Source organism: Ambystoma mexicanum, chromosome 2p (genome assembly GCF_040938575.1).
Source record: "Ambystoma mexicanum isolate Mex_15411 chromosome 2p, UKY_AmexF1_1, whole genome shotgun sequence".
Classification (NCBI taxonomy): Eukaryota; Metazoa; Chordata; class Amphibia; order Caudata; family Ambystomatidae; genus Ambystoma; species Ambystoma mexicanum.
Window position 1 is genome coordinate 905,214,793 of NC_090923.1, and position 20,976 is coordinate 905,235,768.

Consider the following 20,976-nt stretch of genomic DNA (forward strand, 5'->3'; position numbering starts at 1 on the left):
CACGGGCAAAAGAAGCCAGAAATAAGTTGAGGGCGGAGTGCCCAAAACCACATCTACCGGAAGGCATAGCGGAGACCCCAGACATTGACGACCGCATGGTAAAATTTATGGGGAGCTATGTTAAGGACATCAAAAAAGGTCTCGACAGGTCCTGGCCAGGACAAAATGCTGGATGTGATTGGGCCCTTGACGAAAATCATGGAGATGGTGGACAAGGCGAAAGAAAAAAAAGGAGGCAATAGGACCAGTTGTGTCTGGATGGGCCCAGAGAGCAATATGTTTACTGGGCAATGACAATAGTTCTATGATGGCAGAAAGAAAGAGATCAATTTTAGTTAAGATCGCTCCCAAGCTCAGCGAGCCGGTCACATCAGAGGCGGCCGCATCCGTCAAAGAGAAACTCTTCGGAGACAGGTTCATAAAAGAACTAACCAAATTTGCAAATACATACGCAGTAATTGATAAAGCCCAAGCTTCCTTAAAAAGGGTATTTGGCACTTAGGTTTTTGGCCGGGCTGGAAGAAGCAGGGGCCGCTCCACCAGCCGCTTTACAAGCAACAGGTTCCAGACCGAGAGATATAATTGGAAGCAAGATGAAAGGAAGCCCAACCCGTTCTTTCCTTCGAGAGGAAGAGGGAGAGGGTGGAGACATGCTGAAAATCAATATCAACCTAACTCAGGTGAGAATGAATGTACAGGTGTAAAAGTCAGAGACACAAACTCCCACAGTAGGGGGGAGACTAGCAAAGTTTATAGAAACATGGCAAATTATCTCTACAGATGCTTTGGTTTTAGACACCATACAGGGTTTTCACATAGACTGGCAAAGCACGACATGGCAAGAGAACTGGCAAAAGACGCTACTACTCAGAACGGCAGACGAGGAGTTGTTAGATGCAGAAATAGGAGAACTAGCACGAAAGGCCGCCATAATACAGGCAGCAAATATGAAGGACAACTTTATGAGTAACATGTTCCTAGTGCAAGGTCGCCACAAGATGAGAGCAATTATAAATCTAACAGAACTGAACGTCTTTATAATATACAGACATTTGAAGATGGAGGGCATACGCCTTCTGAGGGACATCTTCCAACAGGGGGACTAGTTAGCCAGGATAGATCCCAAAGATACCTACCGGACCATACACCTGGCAGTAGAACACCGAAGATTTCTGAGATTTCAGTGGCGAGGTCAAATATGGGAGCCTACCGTTAGGGCTAGCATCAGCCCCATGGTGTTTCACGAAAGTGATGCAACCAGTAGCAACCGTCCTCAGGGAAAGAGGGGTAAGACTGATCATTTATCTGGACGACATTTGAATAATGTGTTAGGACAAATTACTGATCAAGGAACAGGTGACAACACCTTAGACCTTCCGCAGAAACTAGGGTTCATAATAAACTGGGAGAAATCAAGCATGCAGGCGGAACATAACATGGAATTTCTAGGTTTCAGGATAGATACAGTGCAGGGAACGTTAAACCTCCCTCTGAGCAAAGTAAAAGATAACAAGAAAGAGGTAAGGAGCAGACGAGCGACAGAGACGAGAGCGCTAGCGAGACTAGTGGGACAACTGGCATCATCAATTCCGGCGATCTTCCTGGGTCCGCACCATTACAGGGCCCTCCAGAGATTATAGATCCAACACCTCAGGAGGGGCGCATCCTACGAATAAAGGATTCCCCTTTCACTAGAAGCAAAGGAGGAAATGGAGTGGTGGCTACAACAAATGGATGCCTGGAATGGAAGGGCAATATTTGGCTCATCCCCAGACCTAGTGATAGAATCTGATGCCAGCAGGTGGGGATGGGGAGCCAGATGTGGAGATCTGTCGACAGGGGGCAGATGGTCAGAAGAAGAACTGAACCTCCACATAAACTGCCTGGAAATCCTAGCAGGTTCCTTTGCGTAAAAATGTTGGACACAATAGAGAGCACAATGTTGCGTGCTTCTCAAGATGGACAACGTGGCAGCAGTCCGTTATATATATAAACCGACTGGGAGGCACAAAGTCAAGAATTGTAGCGTTGCTAGTGAAGGGATTCTGGCACCTCTGCCCGCAGAGAGAGATATCAGTGACGGCAGAATACTAACCAGGCCATTAGAACGAGGTTGCCGATTGGAACACGAGATTCCTCAGGGACGCCAGCGATTGGAAGCTGGACGAGAGAGTATTTCAGAGACTGATGGCGAAATGGGGTCCGTGTAGAACAGACCTCTTTGCATCGAGATTGAACAGGCACAATTCTTGTTTCTTCAGACCAGACCCTGAGGCGGAAGCGTAGACGCATTCCTACAACAGTGGGGTCCAGGCAAGGAATATGCCTTTCCTCCATTCGCGATGATTGCGAGGACACTGGTGCAGGTGAAGAAACAGCAAGTATCCGTGGTGCTGATTACACCAGATTGGAAGGGTGAAGCATGGTTCCCGGACCTGCTAGGGATGTCCCACAACAACCCAATAGCACTACCAAGGTTCATTCTAATAATGAGGGACCCCGCAGGGGGAGGTCATCCTCTGGTGAAGACAGGCAGCCTCAATTACATTGCGTGGGCAATTTCAGGGGATCCTGGCCTAGGCCAGGATTATCGAACAAGGCTGAACAGATTATCGAAGTAGCCTTGGCATCTGGGACCTGGAATGCATATAGAGCAGCTAGCTTGGTCAGCAACACATGACTGCGTGGTAGCATGTGTTAGTCACACCATCGTTGAAGGACTTTGTGCTTTGCAGAAGTGCTTTTAAAGTTGTATCTTACCTTACATTTCTCCACTTCATTACAATAGAAAGGCCGTCGCAAAAGAGGCAAATAGTATAGGAATGGCAACAAGATACAACTCATGCAATTGCAGAAAATAGCTGTGGTGTCACGTGCCGGGAGAGAACGGTCACGTGACACAAGGAGTAGGAGGAGATTAAAGGAATCACCGGAACTGGCGGTTTCGCGCCAGTCCGGATTTATGCAAGCTACGAACGAGTCGCGTATCTTTCTTTGCGCAGCGCGCTGGGTTGCTCCGCGAGCCGGGCCTCCCTGGCAGGGGGCCGCGAACACGCTGACACCGCCGCTCGCTCTAGCGGCGGCAGAGCAAACATCACACTGGCGACGAGGCGGGTGTGGACTGCACGCCTCCCAGCACCAGAAGGAGCCGCGGCGTCCACAGACCCACGACAACTCCGCGGAGACCGGTAAGCTTCAGCCCCGGCTCCGCCCACGCAGAAAAAAAAAAAAGGAAAAAAAAATTTTTTCTTCTTCCATTTATCTCGTTTCCCACACCAAACAATAAGGGAAAAGATATCTCTGGACACGCGCCGACACCCCAGGATAGCCATTGCGCAGCCCACCACGGCCCGGAACCGCAGCACTTCGCACGACGCCACGTGCCGTCACACCAGGCAGCAAGGATAACCTCACCAGCTACGCTCAGCCCCAAGAACCATCTCACAGAACAACATGTCGAGCCCAAACACAAGCCCAACAAGAATCAGCACCGGTTCCTCATCATCAAGGAGGAGCATCACCGAGGAGCGCAGCGACCCCTCACTGACAACGTTCATGCCGCCATTCGACCCTTTCACCAGCGGAGCAGCAATCCGGTGGGAAATATGGCTACAACAATTTGAGATGCATCTAGAAGCACGAGATATCGCCACACCCAAAAAGATGCGCACCTTCCTCTTGCTCAATGTAGGGTCGGCAGCCCTGCGCCTTTTCAACGCCCTACCAAACCGCGGGAACGACACTGACTACGCAGCCGCGAGGGCTGCGCTCACCAACATATTTAAGCCTGACCTCAATCCGGACTATGAGCGGTTCCATTTCTGCATGGCACGCCAACGCGAGAAGGAAACAGTAGACAAGTTTCATGCTCGCCTTCGCGAAATGGCCGTAGGCTGTGAGTTCCCGGACGAAGAATTCACCATTCGCCTCCAGATCATCAATGGAATCTCGTCGGAAAAACTAAGGAGGGCAATCCTGTCAGAGAAGAACATGCGACTCTCACGCATTCTCGAGACTGCACGCCCCCGTGAACAGACAGAGGACCAAGTAGCGGTGATGGAAGCCGCCATCCAGAGACTACCGTTTGACTGCCCCGGACCCGCAGAAGACGTAGCAGCCATCTCCAAACAACAATCAACTCGCCCGAAACAGTACCAGAAGCCGCACCAACCTCAAGGACGAGACCAAGCCTGCAAATGGTGCGGAGGCCCATGGCATAAAGGCGACTCTTGCCCCGCCTGGGGGTCCACGTGCAGAAAATGCAACCGCCTCAACCACTACGCAGCGGTCTGCCTGAACCCACCAAACAAACATGACAAAGACCCAAGCTCCCGCACAACACAAGAACAACGGAGGAGATTTGCACCGAGAGAACACTCCCGCCAACAGACGAGGAGAGGCAAAGCAAGAGCAGTCGACGAGTCCCAAAGATCCCCGAGCTCAAGCGACAGCGATGAGAGCGACTGCAGCTCGCCCCCTGACAGACAGACAAAAGGGAAGAAGAAGAAAGGGAGAAAACAAGTACACCGTGTACACTTAATATCGGCAGTCAAATCAGGCCGATCGCGCCAAAAGAAGAGACCGTCGTGCACAGTCCTATCCAACGGAGACCCACTCAAAGTGATAATTGACACTGGCGCGACAGTCAACGTCATGCCCGTGACGGCTTTCAACAGGCTTCACCCAAAGCCAACACTCCAAAAGAAGAAAGTCAGGCTATACGCCTATGGATCCAAGAAGCCCCTACCAGTGCAAGGATCGTTCAAATCCAACTTTGCGCACAACAACACAAACTGCCGCGCACGGATATACGTCGTAGATGCTGGTTGCGAAACCCTACTAAGCTGCAGAACGGCGGAGAAACTAAAGCTGATACACTTCGCGTTCAGCGTCCAACACGACGAGCTCAGCAACATCCTAGGCCGTCATAAGAAACTATTTCATGGCATCGGATGCCTGAAGGGGAGGTCTATCAAGCTACACATAGACCCCACCGTCGAAACCAAGGCAGTGCGCCACCGACGAATCCCGTTTCACCTGCGAACAGCTGTAGAAGAAGAACTATCCAAACTCGAGGAGGCTGGAATCATCGAAAAAACATCAGGCCCGACCCCGTGGGTCTCACCTATGGTGGTAGCCCAGAAACCGAAACAGCAGAACGCGGTGAAAATATGCATCGACATGAGGCTCCCCAACGTAGCCATCGGCCGAGAGCGCCACGTAACTCCCACCATTGATGAGCTCATCGTAGACCTCACCGGGGCGAAGGTATTCAGCAAACTCGATCTCCGATCAGGATACCACCAGCTAAGACTGTCCAAAGAATCGCGGTACATTACCACGTTTTCGTCCCACCTCGGCCTCATGAGGTACAAGCGGCTGAACTTTGGGATCTCATCCGCCGCAGAAGTCTTTCAGCACGAGATCCGTAAAGTCATCACGGGATTAGCTGGGGCCACCAACATCAGTGATGACATCTTGGTATACGCCGCAGACAAGGAAGAGCACCACCGGAGACTAGCAGCAGTCCTGGAAAGACTTGAGGGAGCAGGTCTGACGCTCAATGCTGAGAAATGTGAATTTGACAAAGATGAACTATGCTTCTTCGGATACATCTTCAGTGCCGCAGGCGTATCCCCAGACCCATCCAAGGTACAAGACATCAAAGACTTCAAACCTCCCCAGTCTGCATCGGAGGTGCGAAGTTTCATGGGGATGGCAACTTACTGCGCACGTTTCATCCCGGACCTCGCAAGCATCGCGAGTCCCCTCAGAGAACTGACCAAGAAAGACCAAAGATGGGAGTGGACCGAAGTCCACCAGCGAGCATTCCAACAGATCAAGGACGCCTGTCGGCTACCACAACCATGGCGTTCTTCAATGTAGACCGACAGACTGAGCTCCTCGTAGATGCCAGCCCCGTAGGCCTAGGGGCCGTACTAACACAAACAGACAGCGAAGGTAGAGTGTTCCCCATCGCATTTGCCAGCAGGGCCCTCACAAAGCCAGAACAGAATTACGCCCACATCGAAAAGGAGGCCTTAGCAATACTGTGGGGGTGTCGCCACTTCAAGGTGTACCTATTGGGAAAGCAAGCGAAAGTCTTCTCGGACCACAAACCCTTGATACCAATTTTCAGAGGCTCTGCTCCACACCCCCCGGCCCGCATAGAGAAGTGGATGCTGCAACTGCAGCCGTACAACATTGAGGTAGAATATCGGCCAGGCTCAGATAACCCGGCAGACTACCTATCCCGCCATCCGCGACCCGCCACCGACAGCGAACGACATCATGCAAAAGAAACAGACGAGCACGTCTGTCATGTGGTGGCGTGTGCCAGGCCACGAGCCCTGACGCTGCAAGAAATAATGCAAGAAACAAGGGAAGACGCCATCTTGCAACACACTACCTCGGCCATCCAAACGGGAAGTTGGAAGACCTATCTCATGTCTGCATCTCACCGCACCACATCAGCCCAAACCAAGCTCAGAGCACTGTTCGGGATCAGGCACGAATTGTCGATAGCACCAGAGGGAGTGCTCCTGAAAGGCCACCGCATCATTCTACCGGAGTCCCTCGAAGAGAGGGCACTCAAACTAGCACACGGTGGACATCAAGGGATAGTCAAATCCTCAGCGTACCTCAAGTCCCGGATGTGGATGCCGAACATGCATCAGAGAATCACAGAACTAATCGAGTCATGCGCAGTTTGCCAAGCGTCCAGGAGGCCGGAGAACCCAGAACCGATCGCCAGTGCACCACGGAGCTGCATAAGATGGGACGCAGTCAGCATGGACCACTGCACCATCGCAGGTGAAGGATACTTGCTTGTAGTGATAGATGAATTCAGTAGATACCCCGAAGTAGAACATGTACTATCCACCAATGCAGAAACCACCATCACCACGCTGGAGAAAATATTCGCCACGCACGGGATCCCAAGGAAGGTGAAGAGTGACAATGGACCGTCATTCACCAGCCAAGAGCTGCGAGAGTTTTTCAAAGAGGTGAACGTGAAGCATCAGCGAATTACCCCACGATGGCCTCAGGCCAACGGAGATGCAGAACGCTTCATGGGATCGCTAAACAAAGTTATCAGAATTGCCAAAGAGCAAAAACACCCCTGGCTAAAGGCAGTTTACCGATTTCTGAGGACACACCGGCAAACCCCACACTCAGCCACTGGGATCAGTCCAGCAGCCCTCATGTTTGGAGTACCAATACAGGCGGAACTCCCCATACATCCACACTGGGTCGCACCCGAGTTAGACATCCAAGAAATGGATGTGAGGAGGAAGAGGCGCAACGAGCAAGAGAGCGTTGCCAGGCGCGCACACCATCGGGAACTAAACCCCAGAGACACTGTCCTTGTCAAAAACCGGGCACAGCCAAGGAAGATGTCCCTAAATTTCGAAGTCCGTCCATGGACAGTTCAAACCACCAACCACAGCATGGTCACGGCCACCCGAGGAGGGGAGACGGTGACCAGGAACATATCCCACTTCAAGAGAGTACCCACGGAGATGTGGGAAGAACACCCCCTATCCCCGAAAGAAAAGACGGTTGAGACGCCCCAAAGACTCACACCGCCAACCCGCGAAAATACGCCGGAAGAGTCAAGCAGTCCGGGCCCACCAGAGGTCGAGACAGAAGAAGGAACCACCACCGACACCTCGCCCAAAGGACGGAACGCCCGCTACAGCCTGAGGGAGAAGCCCAAACCATCATCCCGCCTAAAAGGGTATGTCATAGACGGGGTATATTGTAAAGGGACTAACAGAAGAGACAATAATCCATACTAAAATGCATTCTATAGCATGTGTGAATTTACCTCCAATTTGGGGAGGAATGTGGTGTCACGTGCCGGGAGAGAACGGTCACGTGACACAAGGAGTGGGAGGAGATTAAAGGAATCACCGGAACTGGCGGTTTCGCGCCAGTCCGGATTTATGCAAGCTACGAACGAGTCGCGTATCTTTCTTTGCGCAGCGCGCTGGGTTGCTCCGCGAGCCGGGCCTCCCTGGCAGGGGGCCGCAAACACGCTGACACCGCCGCTCGCTCTAGCGGCGGCAGAGCAAACATCACAATAGCCATTAAAGAAATGCAACACAGACAGTATAAAATGTGCAACATATTGGAATGGCAAACATTGCAGGTAGTAGCATAGCGGAGTTACACCTTGGTTACAGCGTATAAGGATGCGCGGGCAAATAAGCCACCACACCAAACTTCCAGGTTTGCACGTGCACACTCTCAACCCCCTTTGAACCAAATCCAATTATCACAGCGCTTTTGGAAATATCAAAATCCTTTCTTTTGTGGAACTATGATCCACATTTTAACAGGGCTTGCAACAGACATATACCCATGCTTTTACTACATGAAACATGCTTCCCTGTTGCTTCCCATGCTTTTACTACATCAATTCCTCCGTCTCATGTTCGTTCCTAGAGCAGACTAGGGCGCCTTATTTATGAAAGCATATTAATGCGGCAATCTGATAATAAAGTTCAAGGGAAAGTCGCCTACACTAAAACTACGTAATAAAAAACGGTGTCATGTGCTACGTAACGTGATCACTTTATGTAGAAAAGTTGATTTGTCGCTTTTGCAGTTGATTTCCTTCCTTACCTAGATTGGTCTTACGTTGACAGGCGGTTGCGCTTGTATTCATCCCGAGACCGAGCAGCACTGGGCGAGGCCTGACAGCGTTGAGCACGCAGTAGAAAGAGGGCAGGAGAAGATCCTTGTGAGCTCACCAACCAGGGTATGCGCTCGCAGGGAATATAACTCAGAACTCGAACAACCTCAAGGAAACCCCATTCCACCGCCGGTAATCACAACGTTTGACAGGATGAGCGGCCCGGCTGTGTTCTCGGCTCCCACCGTGACGGTGCTTATTAGCAGCACTTTAAACTCGTACAACTCGGAGAAGCGTTTCAACCGTGGATTGACCATGGCTGAATTTAAGGTAGGGTAACCACCCTTTATGGGGGGGGGGGGGAATAAGTCGGGACGAGGGTGGTTTACTGGGGCTTTTTGCATTATTAGTGTTGTGCATAGTTTCCAAGTAGTGCTTGCTTCGCAACCAGTTGGACTTTGCATGCTGGTACTTGTAGGCCAAATCTTAGAATTGGAAAAAAGCTCACTTTGCATGCTGGGACTTGTAAGCCAAATCTTAGAATTAGAAAAAAAAAGCTAAAATCCGATCATGTAAATTGCAGCTTGCAAAGAACCTAAGATTGAATGAAGGTGACACGTGACAAGGTATATGATATGTTATTTATAACGTGCCTGTACACCAGTGTTTCTAGGTGCGACAAGACAAGGAGGGTGTAACGTAGCTAGAAGTTGCCTGGCCAGGGGTGCCCACACGGTCCCACTCAATCAGGCCACACAATTGAGGAGACGGACACGGGAGGATAAGAGGAACGTGTCTTTATTCTTACAACTCACAACTGCCCTCTTCCTCCCGCAGCTCCCTGTCCCTTCACACGTGACAAGGGAAACACTGCAGTGTCCCAATGCCAACCCCCTCTCCCAGTACTAAACACAATGATGTCTCTAGTTCATCTCAATCGCTGAGGTCGATTACACGCTCTCTGAGGTCTGCTTGTGAGCCTCGGGGGGGCTCAGGGCCCTCGTTGTCTTAAGGATGTGATGGGGTATGCTCCTCGCACAAGTCCCCTCCATCTTCATGGGATGGGTCCCACCTGGTGAAGTCTACGCTGGGGACAGGGTCCGGAATGATGCACAGCATGCATCTAAAATGTGATGCGTTTCGGGTGATGCTTTTCCTCGTACCTTCAGCTCTGACGAGGGAGCCTTTTAGGGGCTCTTTGTCGAATGCGGCCATTGCCTCCCTTCCTTGTGGTTGACGCACTACAACGTCTCCAGGTTCCATGGTACTAGGTCGAGCTCTCCTGTCTCCATCGGCTTGCGTCTTCATTTGTTACTTGCGTCTGCAGTCTTGTTCTCGCATTTCGGCGCCTCCTTTGTAGCGCTCATCCGGGCTGGTCATGTGGGGCAGCCTGGTTCTTATGTTCCGGCAGAACATTGCTTCTGAGGGTGTTTTTCCTGTGGTGCGCTGTGGGGTGTTTCGATAATCTTGTAGTAGCTGGTAACAGTTTCTCCACAGGCTCCCCTATCAGTCTACCGAATTGTACTCTCCTCTTCACGTTGCTCATGAAATACTCCACAGTGCTGTTAGCTTGTGGCCAGAGTAGCGTGATATGGCAATGGATAAAACCCATGTACTCAGAGAATTCCTTGAAGTCCTGTCCTGTGAATGGAGGCCCGATGTCTGACTTTAGGATGCGTGGAATGCCGTATGCGGCAACATCCTGTCAAGAGCGGGGATGGTGTGGTATGCAGTGGTTGATGGCACTATTTGAAGATCAGGGAAACTGGAGTACTTGTCTAGGGCCACGAGGATGTGCTCGCACCTTCCAAAGGACCGAAGAAGTTACTGCGATTTCGTCCCATGCTTTCTCTGGTAGTTCTGACATGCGCAGGGGTTCTGGCCGTGTGTGTGTGGGTTGATGGGTGCACAGGTGGGGCAGTGCTGGAGGAGGTCTTCCACCTGGGTATCTAACCGAGGAAACCACACCTTTTTATGTGTGCATCCATTTTGTCGAGACTATGCTTCTGTGGCCTTCGTGGGCTAGATCTAGCACTTTACAGCGTAGTGTTCGAGGAATCACTAGTTTGGTTCCTTTTACAGGAGTCCTTCAGTTGTCTTGCTTAGTACGTCCTTAACGGCTGTCCGGCAGGTGATGTCTTGCTTCGTGTTCTCCCCCCGCCTGTTTAGCTTGTTTCCAGCGTCCTGTCTCGATGCATCAAAGGACGACTTGCAAACCGTGGTCGTTCTCCGTTTCCTGTGCAATTTGATGAGGGTCCAGCCCTTTCGGCGTGCTGCTCTTTACGATCTAGTGGATGTATTGATCCACAATGGAGCGAGAGCTTTGAGGTTCTTTGCAGGGGTGCTGCGACAGGAAATTTGCCGGGTTGTTTTCCTTCCCTGGTCTGTGCACCATGTCGAAGCTGTAGTCCTGTAATCTTAGTGCCCATTGCGCTATTGGCGGCATCTTAGCCTGTGGATTCGCATAGAGGAACAGCAGTGCCTGATGATTGGTGACTACTGTAAACAGTTTTCCATACAGGAAGAGGTAGAAGTGCTTCCTGGCCCACACCACCGTAAGTCCCTCCTTCTCTGCCTGCGAGTAGGCCTGTTCCGTCTTTGAGAGGCTCCTGCTGGCATAGGATACAATGTGCCTCGCGGTACTGTCTTGGTGTCAATCTGCGTCAGGATGGCACCTAGGCCAACCGGGCTAGCGCCCACCACCAACTCTGTATCCCTCTTTGAATTGAAGTAGGCCATGTTCTTGGCATCCGATATGCGTTGTTTGATCGCTTGAAACGCCTGCTGACACTCCTCTGTCCATGTGAATCGGTGTTCTTTTTTCTGAGGGGCTCACTGACGGAGGCAAAATCTTGTATGTAGCTGGCAAACCACGAGGAGAGAACGAAGATCCAACACATTTTTGGCCGGTTTAGCTTCATTTAGCGCCGACACTTTTTCAGGGTCTAGTGTCATGCCCTCTGAAGAAAATGTATGTCTGAAGAACCGGAGAGTTTGCTTCCTGAACTCGCATTTGTTTTAGTTTAAGGTGAGGTAGGCTACCTCCAGTGCCATGCAGACACGTGCAAGTGTGTTTATATTGCTGCTCTTGCTCTTGCTCGAACAAGATGCTATGTCATTGCTATAATTCAAGCAGTTTGGTATGTGTTTTATTACATTGTGAATTTCAGATTGAAAGATTTCTGCTGCTGATGAGACTCCGAAGCTGAGACGTTTATACCTGTATGAACCTAGGTGAGTGGCAAACGTAGTGATGTATCTTAAGTCTTTACTTAGTTCCAGTTGATGATATCCCTTGTTGAGATCTTGTCTAGAGAATGTAGTGGTACCATTTAATAAATGCACCATGTCGGTAATGCGAGGGGCCCGGTGTCGTTCTCGCAGAATGGCTTCATTAGGCCTGCGCATGTCCACGCATATGCGTATGTTTGTTGAGTCCTTCGGCACAGGGATAATGGGGGATACCCACGGGGTGGGTCCCTCTGCTGGTTCAATAATGTCTGCTTCGAGGCGTTTTAGGAATTCTTCGACCTTGTTTCTGTATGTTTCTTGCGATACCTCGCTAGTGTTGAGCCACTGGGGGAACTCTGGGGTCGATGTGCAGGTCTATTTGGTGTCTCTTTAGTTTCCCCATGCCTTTGAACAGCGCTGGGAAGAGTTGTTCAATTTTCGCTGTCGGGTCCAGATATTTGTGGACCATCGGTATGTGGATCATGCTCATGTCAATGGCTGCCTTGTAGCTTAGGATGCAGCCATGTTCTGTGGCGGCCTCAAGTACATGCATGTTTTTCTTTGACTGTCATTTACATGTGCATGATGCCATAAAATACCCCTTGCATGGTAGCAGTGTCTTTGATCCATATGGGTAGATGTGAAATATTGCTGGTTAGAGCCTTGGGCCTGTGGTATGCTGTTGTACACTTCCTCTTTAATTAGGTTAACAGCTGCTCCCGTGTCGACTAGGAATTCGGCGGGTGTCTGGTTTACTTGAATGATGAAGGTTGGGCTGTGCTCCTTTACTGACAGGTTGCCTAGTGCGTACAAGTACCCTTTCCTTCTAGGCTCCTCTCGATGTTTTTCACTCCTCTGTCTCTCTCCGGATGATGCACTTGACCTGCTCTCTGATTGAGTGCTCGACTGTCGTCTTCTCGATCTCGTCAGTGTTGGTTTGCTCTCCCTCCAGTCACTCGATGCTCTGTCATGTGGCCTTTTCTCTGGTCTCTCTTCTTTGGGTCTGCCTGGAGATGGTTCGAATGTCTGGTTGGATACCCTGTGGGGTGCTTTCCACCGTCTGTCCCTTCCAGAGGGTTGTTTTCCTTCGGCCCGAATCTGACTTCGGTACATGCGGCACACCGCTTTGAAATGATTGTCTCCCCCACAGGCTGAACACTGTTGGCCAATAGCGGGGCATGGGCCCTCGTGTGGGAACTCGTAGCCACACCTGTAACAGAACGGTTCGCCGTTGCCTTGGGTTGGCGTGTCTAGTTGTTTGATGCTCTCGCTTTTGCCATGGGTTTTTTTGATTTCACCCAGGCCCTCTACTTGGGAGGCTAAGGCTGCGTCAGAGCGTGCGAGGCATAGTATTTCCTCTGGCGTGCATTGCTTCTGTAAAAGTCTCTTTCTAAAATCCACACATTCCCAACCCACTATGATTTGTGATCTCAGTGCTTCATTGTTTGAATAGTTATTGAAGTCGCAACGTTTCATTTTCACTCTTAGCTGCATGACGAAAGGGTCCATGGACTCTCACTTTGTTTGCTTGGTCGTGTGAAACACGTGCCTCTCCACTTTTGTGTGTGGTGTGAAGTAGTCTGTCAGGGTAGCTTTTAGATTCGCATATGTGTCCTTTGTGTCATCAGGGAGTTCTACGATGTCCCTGACATTGGGGCCGATGGACTTTGTAAGCAGGCTATGCTTCTTTTCTTCATCTATGGGTCCAAACGCCTTGATGCAGACCTCAGTCACTCATCCATCGCTTCCAGCATGTTCCTAGGCTGCTGGATTCGGGGAGGTCGAAGTGTGTGGGTAGCTGCGTTATGAGGCTGTCCTGCGTTCTCGTGGGCAGGTTTGCTGCCGGTGTGAGGGGCACCATGAGTGCGTCATCCCATGACATTTCTTGGCTTGTATGTGCTCACTTTTCCTCCCACATGCACTCTGTGTGGATGAATTAGCCCCCACTTCCTGGAGTTGTTGTCTGCGTATTTCACCCATCTTGTTGAGCCGCAGCTTGCTGGTTGTTGTTTCGGGGTCTGCCACGGAATGTGTGCAGGAGAATCTGCTTGCGTTGATGATGGGGTAGCGCGCTCTTTCTTCTTGCCCCACGTGCGCTATAAGAACTGCGTGTTTGTTTCCGAACTGGCCTGGTCTCTTCATTACATTAACTGCAGGCTTGTGATCTCAGCAGGATGTGTGCCGTGGTGTTCACCGCCTTTGTTCTGTTTACTGAGTCTGTTTTCAAGTTCACCTTCTTTCAGAACCGGCATGTATTCCTTATTTAGCAGCGCCGCCTCCACTGCGTGTTGCCGCGCTCCTCGTGTCAGCGGTCCATTGGAGTGGCACTTGCGCGGGCAGAGCCGTGCTCTACGCCCTGTTGTGGATGACACAGGAGCTCCGCGTGGGCCTCTCGCCTCTTTTATTTGGAGGCGGATTGATGCTCCTGCCTTCCGGCAGTCCTTGCAGCCTTCTCCTCCACTCGCACCGCCACGAGGAGGGGTCGCCGAGGCTGTGGGTACCGGAAACCCCTCGTCGCCAGTGTAACATAGCTAGAAGTTGTCTCACCAGGGGCGCCCACACGGTCCCACTCAATCAGGCCACACAATTGAGGAGACGGACATGGGAGGATAAGACTAACTTGTCTTTATTCTTACAACTGCCCTCCTCCTCCCGCCCCTCCCCTTCCCGCAGCTCCCTGACGCTTCACACGTGACAAGGGAAACACTGCAGTGTGCCGATGTCACAGAGGGGGAAACAAAGGGTGGACAAAATAACGATCTTACTAGGCCTTGTGTCATTCTGATCGTGCAATTGTGGGGAAGATGGAAGGGGAGAAGTGCCAGGAGGGAGGGGAAGGATGACATGCAGTTAACTCACAAGTGCAGCCAACAGGTGGCTCATAAGTGCAGAGCGAAGGGACTGTAGGGTTGCAGATAAGTACCCTTAAGTGCTGGGGAGCCCAGAGGCAGTGCGAGGGCAACTGGATATGCAGGGGCCGAGTTCACAGGGTGACAAGTGCACAGAGCTGTCGGGTGCTTCAGCAGGGGAGAGAAAGAGAGCAAGCAGAAGCGAAAAGCAAGGTCTTGAGTTGCTTCTGGAACCGGAGGTGGTTCTGCTCAAGTTTGAGAGAGGCAGGGATGCTGTCCAGAGGGAGGCCCCAGCCGAGGATATAAATCTGCCCCCCACTATCTGCTTGGAGAAGCGTCTGACCCTCAGAGAGTTGGATGAGGGGAGAGCTCGAGAAGGAAGATTTTTTTTTGGAAGAGAAAGTTGGAGGTAGCGTGGTCCCAGGCCCCAAAAAAGCCTTGTGGACGATGCATCGGGTCTTGGACTTCATCCTTTCAGCCACTGGGAGCCAGTGAAGAGACTTCAGAGGTGGAGAGATACGATCCCTGGGCTTGCTGGCAAGGACAAGTCTTGCAGCCCTGTTCTGGATAAGTTGTAAAGGTTGAAGGGCAGAGGCAGGAAGATTTAGAAAGAGGCTGTTGCAGTAGTCCAGCCTAGAGAGGACCAGAGCTGTGGAAACGGTGAGCTTCTGGGGGGAAAGTGAGAAAAGTAAGAATACCTCTGAGGAGGTGCAGCTGATAGTTTGACTTCTTGGAGACGTCAGAAATGTGAGGAGAGGGTGAAGTCTAAGATGACACCAAGGTTCTTAGCCTCACAGGAAGGAGCAGGAAGAGGGGCCGAGTGGTGGGGTGAGGGGGAGGTATGGAGGTAGGTAGGTAGGTAGGGAGGAAGGGAGAGGGGGACAGAGGGAGAGGGGGAGATGGAGGAAGACCCAGACCCAGAGACCCAATGAGGAGGATCTCAGTCTTACTGGCACTAAGACTGAGATAATTGGCGGCACACCATTCCTGAATTGTGGCCAGACAGTCTGGTAGGAGAGCAGAAGCGGAGGTGGTTGAGGGGAGCATGAAAGAGAGCTGCGTGTCATCTGCATAACATTGAAAATTGGAGCAGAAAGTAGCGATGCAGTGGGCAAGAGGTGCCAGGTAGGGGTTGAAGAGCCAGGGAGAGAGGTGAGACCCCTGGGGCACATTACAACGAGAGGGATAGAAGAGAGGGATTAACCCAGATGGATGTGTGAGGGTCGGTTGGTGAGAAAGGAGGTCAACCAGGCCAGGGCCTGATAAGTAATACCAAGGTTATCATAGAGGCGATTGAGCAGGATGGCATGGTTGACCGTGTCAAAAGCAGAGGATGGATTGAGGATAATGAGGACAGAAGGTGTCAAAAGCAGAGGATGGATTGAGGACAGAAGGGCGATTAGAGTCAAGATTGGAGAGCAAGTCTGTCTTCACGGGTGTTCAGGAGAGCAGTTTCCGTGCTTCTGGCTGCTCTGAAGTCAGACTGGTGGTCATGGAGGCAACCAACAGATTAAGTATGTAGATTAAGCTGGGAGATGGCCAGCTTTTCCAAGAGCTTGCCCAGGAAAGGAGTTTGAGATAGTTGGCCAAAGAGGAAGGATCGGCCGAGGGCTTTTTTAGAAGGGTGGTGCACAAGAGATTGCTGAATGCCGGGAAGGGAAAGTTCCAGTGGCAAAGGAGTGATTGAAAAGGTGTTGATGTGGTCCTTGATGGTTCTGGATGAGCAGGGGAGGACCGGGTTTGGATGAGACTTTCATAGATCAGACTTGTCTAGAAACATCGTCAGGGGTGTACAGGGGAAAGGAGGAGGAGAGACGGCCTCAGACGGGCCAAGAGTCGTAGAGGAGGCAGAAGAGAGGGTGGACTGAATGTCCTGAATTTAAGTAGTGAAAGGAGAGGCCAAGGCCGTGCAGAGGGCCTGGGAGGGAACAGGAGAGGTAGGGACGGCAGCAGGATTAGAGAGTGAGTGAGTGAGCGAGCTTGCAGACCAGGCATTCAAAGGAGGAGTAGTGCTGCATTGGAATGATGGAAGCAAGGCTACACCCTCACTGGGACAGTTGGTTCTGGGTTCAGAGAGGATCTTGTAGCCATCGGGAAGGAGAGTGACAGAGCTGGCCACGAACCAAGTCTCGGTGAGACAGAGTACACCCAAATCAAGCTCTTCCAGTAGTCGGCAGATGTCAGAGGAGTGCTTGACAGCTGAACAAGAGTTGAGTAGCGATGTGGAGCAGGTTGCCACGTTTTGAAGGACTTCCGGGGAGGGGTACAGGCCAGAGGTACACCTTGCTGAAGTGTTGGAGGTGCCCAAGCATGGGCAGAGGAGGAAGGAAGAGAGGGCATGGTAGTCCAAGAGGAAGAAGAGGGGTGGCAGAGGAGGGAGGCAACAGGGTGGCCAGAGAAGCAGCAGGGGGTGCAGATGAGGTGGCAGAGGAAGGAGGCGGCTGAGGCGCCAGAGAGGGGTAAGAAGGGATAGCAGGAGAGGAAAGGAAGTTGATAAGGTGCGGGAAGCGTCTTCTCAAAGAGGAGGAGATTGACCTTAGGGCTCCGGACCAAGACGGTGCCATTTAATTATTTATTTATTCGTATTTCTAAAGCGCACAACAGCCTGTGGGCATCGTGGCGCTGTTAAAGAGGTGAACAAGCTTGCTGGTTACATTGGAGAGGAGGATGGTTACATGGAAATGTAGATTTATAGAGCACATTGTAGAGGCACAGTGATGGAGATAAGGAACAACTTCAGGAATGAGGTGAAGTGGAAGGGTGTATGTGGAGGAGGGGGTTAGGTAAATAAGATGGTTTTAAGTGATTTGCGAAAGGCAAGCAGGGATGGTTCTGCTCTGAGTGTGTTGGGAAGGGTGTTCCAGAGCTTGGGTGCAATGTGGGGGAAGCCAATGCCACCGGCTTTGGCTCTTCTGATGGTGGGTATGCAGAGTTGGTTCGTGTGATGGATCCTTTTGAGGCGGTCTGAGGAGTTCTTGACTATGGTTTCGGGTAAGTAAGTAGGTGCGGTGAGGGTGAGGTTAATGCATTTATGAGTAATAGGATTTTGAAGTTGATTCTTTCCCTAACTGGGAGCCAGTGTGCATTTTGTCTTGCTTGGGATACATGGTCGTATTTAGGAATGTGCAGGGCGGCTTGGAGTGCATTATTTTGCGCTATTTGGAGTTTGCATAGGTTTTTGGTTGAGGTGCCTGCTAAGAGGGTGTTACAGTAATCTAGCCTCGTTCCTATGGTGGCCCTAGCAATGGAGAGGCTGTTTTGGGAAGTTAGGAATGGTTTTATGGCATAGATGAGTTTAGTGGTGAGCGCAGAAGCGGAGGAGATGGCGCTGACCTGTTTCATCATTGAGAGTGTGGAGTCTAAATGGACTCCTAGAGTCTTTACAGATGCGGAAACTGGTATGTTAGTGTTGTCAATGGGGAAGTGGGAGTATTCAGGGCCGAGATTTGCTAGAATTTCATCGGGGGGGCTAGGAGGATGATCTCGGTTTTTTTCACCGTTTAGGCAGAGGCCATTGGTGGCCATCCAAGCTTGAATGATGGCATATATTTGGAGGAGGGCTCCTGTGTCTTGAGAGTAGTCCCCGGTGAGGGGGAGGAGGACTTGGGTTTCGTCAGCATAGTTGGTGTATGCTATGCCGAGTGCATCCAACAAGTCAAAGAGCGGTTTGATAAACAGATTATAAAGGGTGGGTGCAGTGCAGGATCCCTGAGGGACTCCGCATTTGATGGTCTCAGGGGCAGCTTGGCCACATCTGAGTACACTTTCATGGCCCTTCCTTTTAGGAAGGAAGTAATCCAGGTGGTGGCCTTGTGCGAAAAGTGTGCTGCGTTAGGTGGGAGGTGAGAATGTTGTGGTCAACAAGATCAAACGCGGCGGAGAGATAGAGGAGGAGCAGTAGTGCGGGTTTGTCATTGTCCATTATTTTGGTGATTTGGTTCTTAATGTCTAGAAGGGCGGTTTCTGTGCTATGACCCTTGCGGAAGCCTGATTGTCTTCTGCCAAGGATGGCGTTGGTTTCCAGAAATTGTTGGATCTGATTATGGGCGGCTTTGTCTAAGATTTTGAGGAGGAAGGGGACAGTAGTGATAGGGCGGTAATTATTGGGTGATGAGGGTTCAAGGGAGGGCTTTTTTAGTAGTGGACGAACCCATGCCTCTTTTAGGCTTTGTGGTACGATGCCTGTTGAAAATGAGGAATTAATGAATGCAGTAATGATTGGAACCAGTGAGTCGGTGCATTCTTTGATGATGTAAGGAGGGCATTTGTCCCCTTTGCATGTGGAGGGTTTGTTTTTTTTTGTTTTGTTTTTATTTTTTTTTAGCAGGTCGGTGACTTTCATCTCCGTGACTTAAGTGAAGAGGGGTGTTTGAAGGCGAGGATTGTGCGGGAGGGATGTTGGAGGGGGTGGTGTCTTTATTGGGGAGGGCCTTGGACTGAGATGCTATTTTGTCTTGGAGTGTTTTGACTTTGGTGAGGAGGGCAGTCTGAATGCTGGAGCACCAGGCTTCATCCTTAACGATTTCATCTGGGCTGGAAATAGGTGAGGTGAGCTCTTTGAAGATGGAGAAGATTTCTCTGTATTTGGAGCTGGCGTTAGAGATTCTTTGATTATAAGATTCTGATTTGGCTCTAAAGATGGCTTTTTTATAGGTGGAAGAGATCTCTTTGAATTCGCTGAGGGAGGATTGATTGGGTGCAGATTGCCACTTGGTGAGGGCTTTACGTTTCTTAGTACGGAGGGCCAATCGTTCTTCTGAGAACCAAGAGTTGGAATGCATAGATTTCTTTTTTTCTTCTAGAGGTGTAATGGCTTCAATGGCCTGGGTGAGGACATGGGCATAGGTGTTGGCAAGAGAGGTAGGGTAATTGTTGAATGGCAGTTTAAGTTCGGGGATATTGAGAAAAGGGGCACGGTTGGTTTTGGTGAGTTTTTTTTGAACTTCTAACTTTAGCTGGTGGGGCATGAGTGAGGGTCATGTGGGGGGCAGAGGTGGGAATAGAGAATTGTATATAGTGGTGATCAGTCCAAGGGAGGGCTAAGATGAGCAGTTATGGTCGGCGATCCAGTTGATGGTTCTGCCTTTACAGGGCGTGGGGGCTGAGATTTTATGTTCGAACCCTAGGTGGGTGAGTTCTTTGGCCAGGGATGCGGCTGCTTTATCCTTAGGGTCGAGTAGACCTAAGTTAAGGTCACCGAGTAAGATGGATTTAGTTGAGCTCTTGAGGTTGTTGCCTATGATTTACAGGAGTTTCTTTTGGTAGTCAGGGTGAGAACCTGGTGGCCTGTAAGTGATAATGAGGTTTATGGTACAATTGGGAGAGAGTGCAAGTTTGGCTGTAGGAGGTCAGCATTGTTCTAATGGAGAGGGTGTTTTTGTGGATAATGGCTACGCCTCCGCCGTTGGTGGTTTTGCGGTCCTGCCTCAGGATGGTGTCTCCTGGGGGGAGAGCGAGGAGATGGCGGGGCTGGAGGCTTCATGGAGCCAGGGTTCGGTTATGGCTAGTAAGTCCAATTTGTTGGAGGTGATAAGGTCATTGATTTCAATGGCATGTGCAGGGATGGAGTGAGCGGGTGTCAGCGTAAGTGTTTTGTGGGTGCTGGAGGTGGCGGTGCAGGGGGGATTGAGAGTGTGTGGTGGTGAACGGTATGGGTTGGGAGTGGAGTGTTGGAGGGATGTGTGAGTTGTAGAGAGTGGTGTGGGTGTGCAAGAGCCAAGTCTGTTGTTCCTGAAGTGTGTGGTAGATGGGGAGCTGTGGTGGGTGCTGTGAGGCTTGGTACGAGTTCTGAGGTGCCAGAGCCTATCTTGGAGGTGTGCTTGTCCAGTCAGTTTGGTGTTGTGGAAATAGCTGTTGGATTGGAGTGTAGTGAGATGGAGGTCAGGTGGCGGGGAGTGGTCAGTAGGTGAGGGGGGCATACTGGTGGTAGCCCAGAGGGTGAGTGATGATAAAGAGGGAGGAGCAGGTGAGGTTGGGTGGGGAGCACTGGTGAGGTGGTGCTGTGCTGTGGGTTCTACTGAAATACATTTTTGTGCAAAAAAACAATACAATACAGTATAGTGTTTAAGGCAAGTAGTCTAGCTAGACATATCAAATGACATTGCAGTTAAATGGCTAGTGCTAGAGGGCTCAGATATTGTTAGCAATGGGATCCAAGTGTTCAGGGTCAGATGTAGAATCCAGAATGCTTAGCGCTAATAACGGAGAGGCTAAATAGGTTGACAGAGCTAGTTGTATAGTAAACAAGCAATGTGT

At 50.8% G+C, this 20,976-nt stretch overlaps 1 protein-coding gene across 1 annotated transcript in view; it reads left to right on the top strand.

Moving 5' to 3' along the window:
* Window positions 1–8,616: 8,616 nt before the first annotated feature.
* TBCB (tubulin folding cofactor B) overlaps window positions 8,617–20,976 on the top strand; it is a 290,333-nt gene continuing 277,973 nt past the window's right edge. The window contains exon 1 of the mRNA XM_069644621.1: window positions 8,617–8,971. Coding sequence (XP_069500722.1) covers window positions 8,855–8,971 — 117 coding nt within the window. The 5' untranslated portion in view covers window positions 8,617–8,854. The remainder of the gene's footprint in view (window positions 8,972–20,976) is intronic.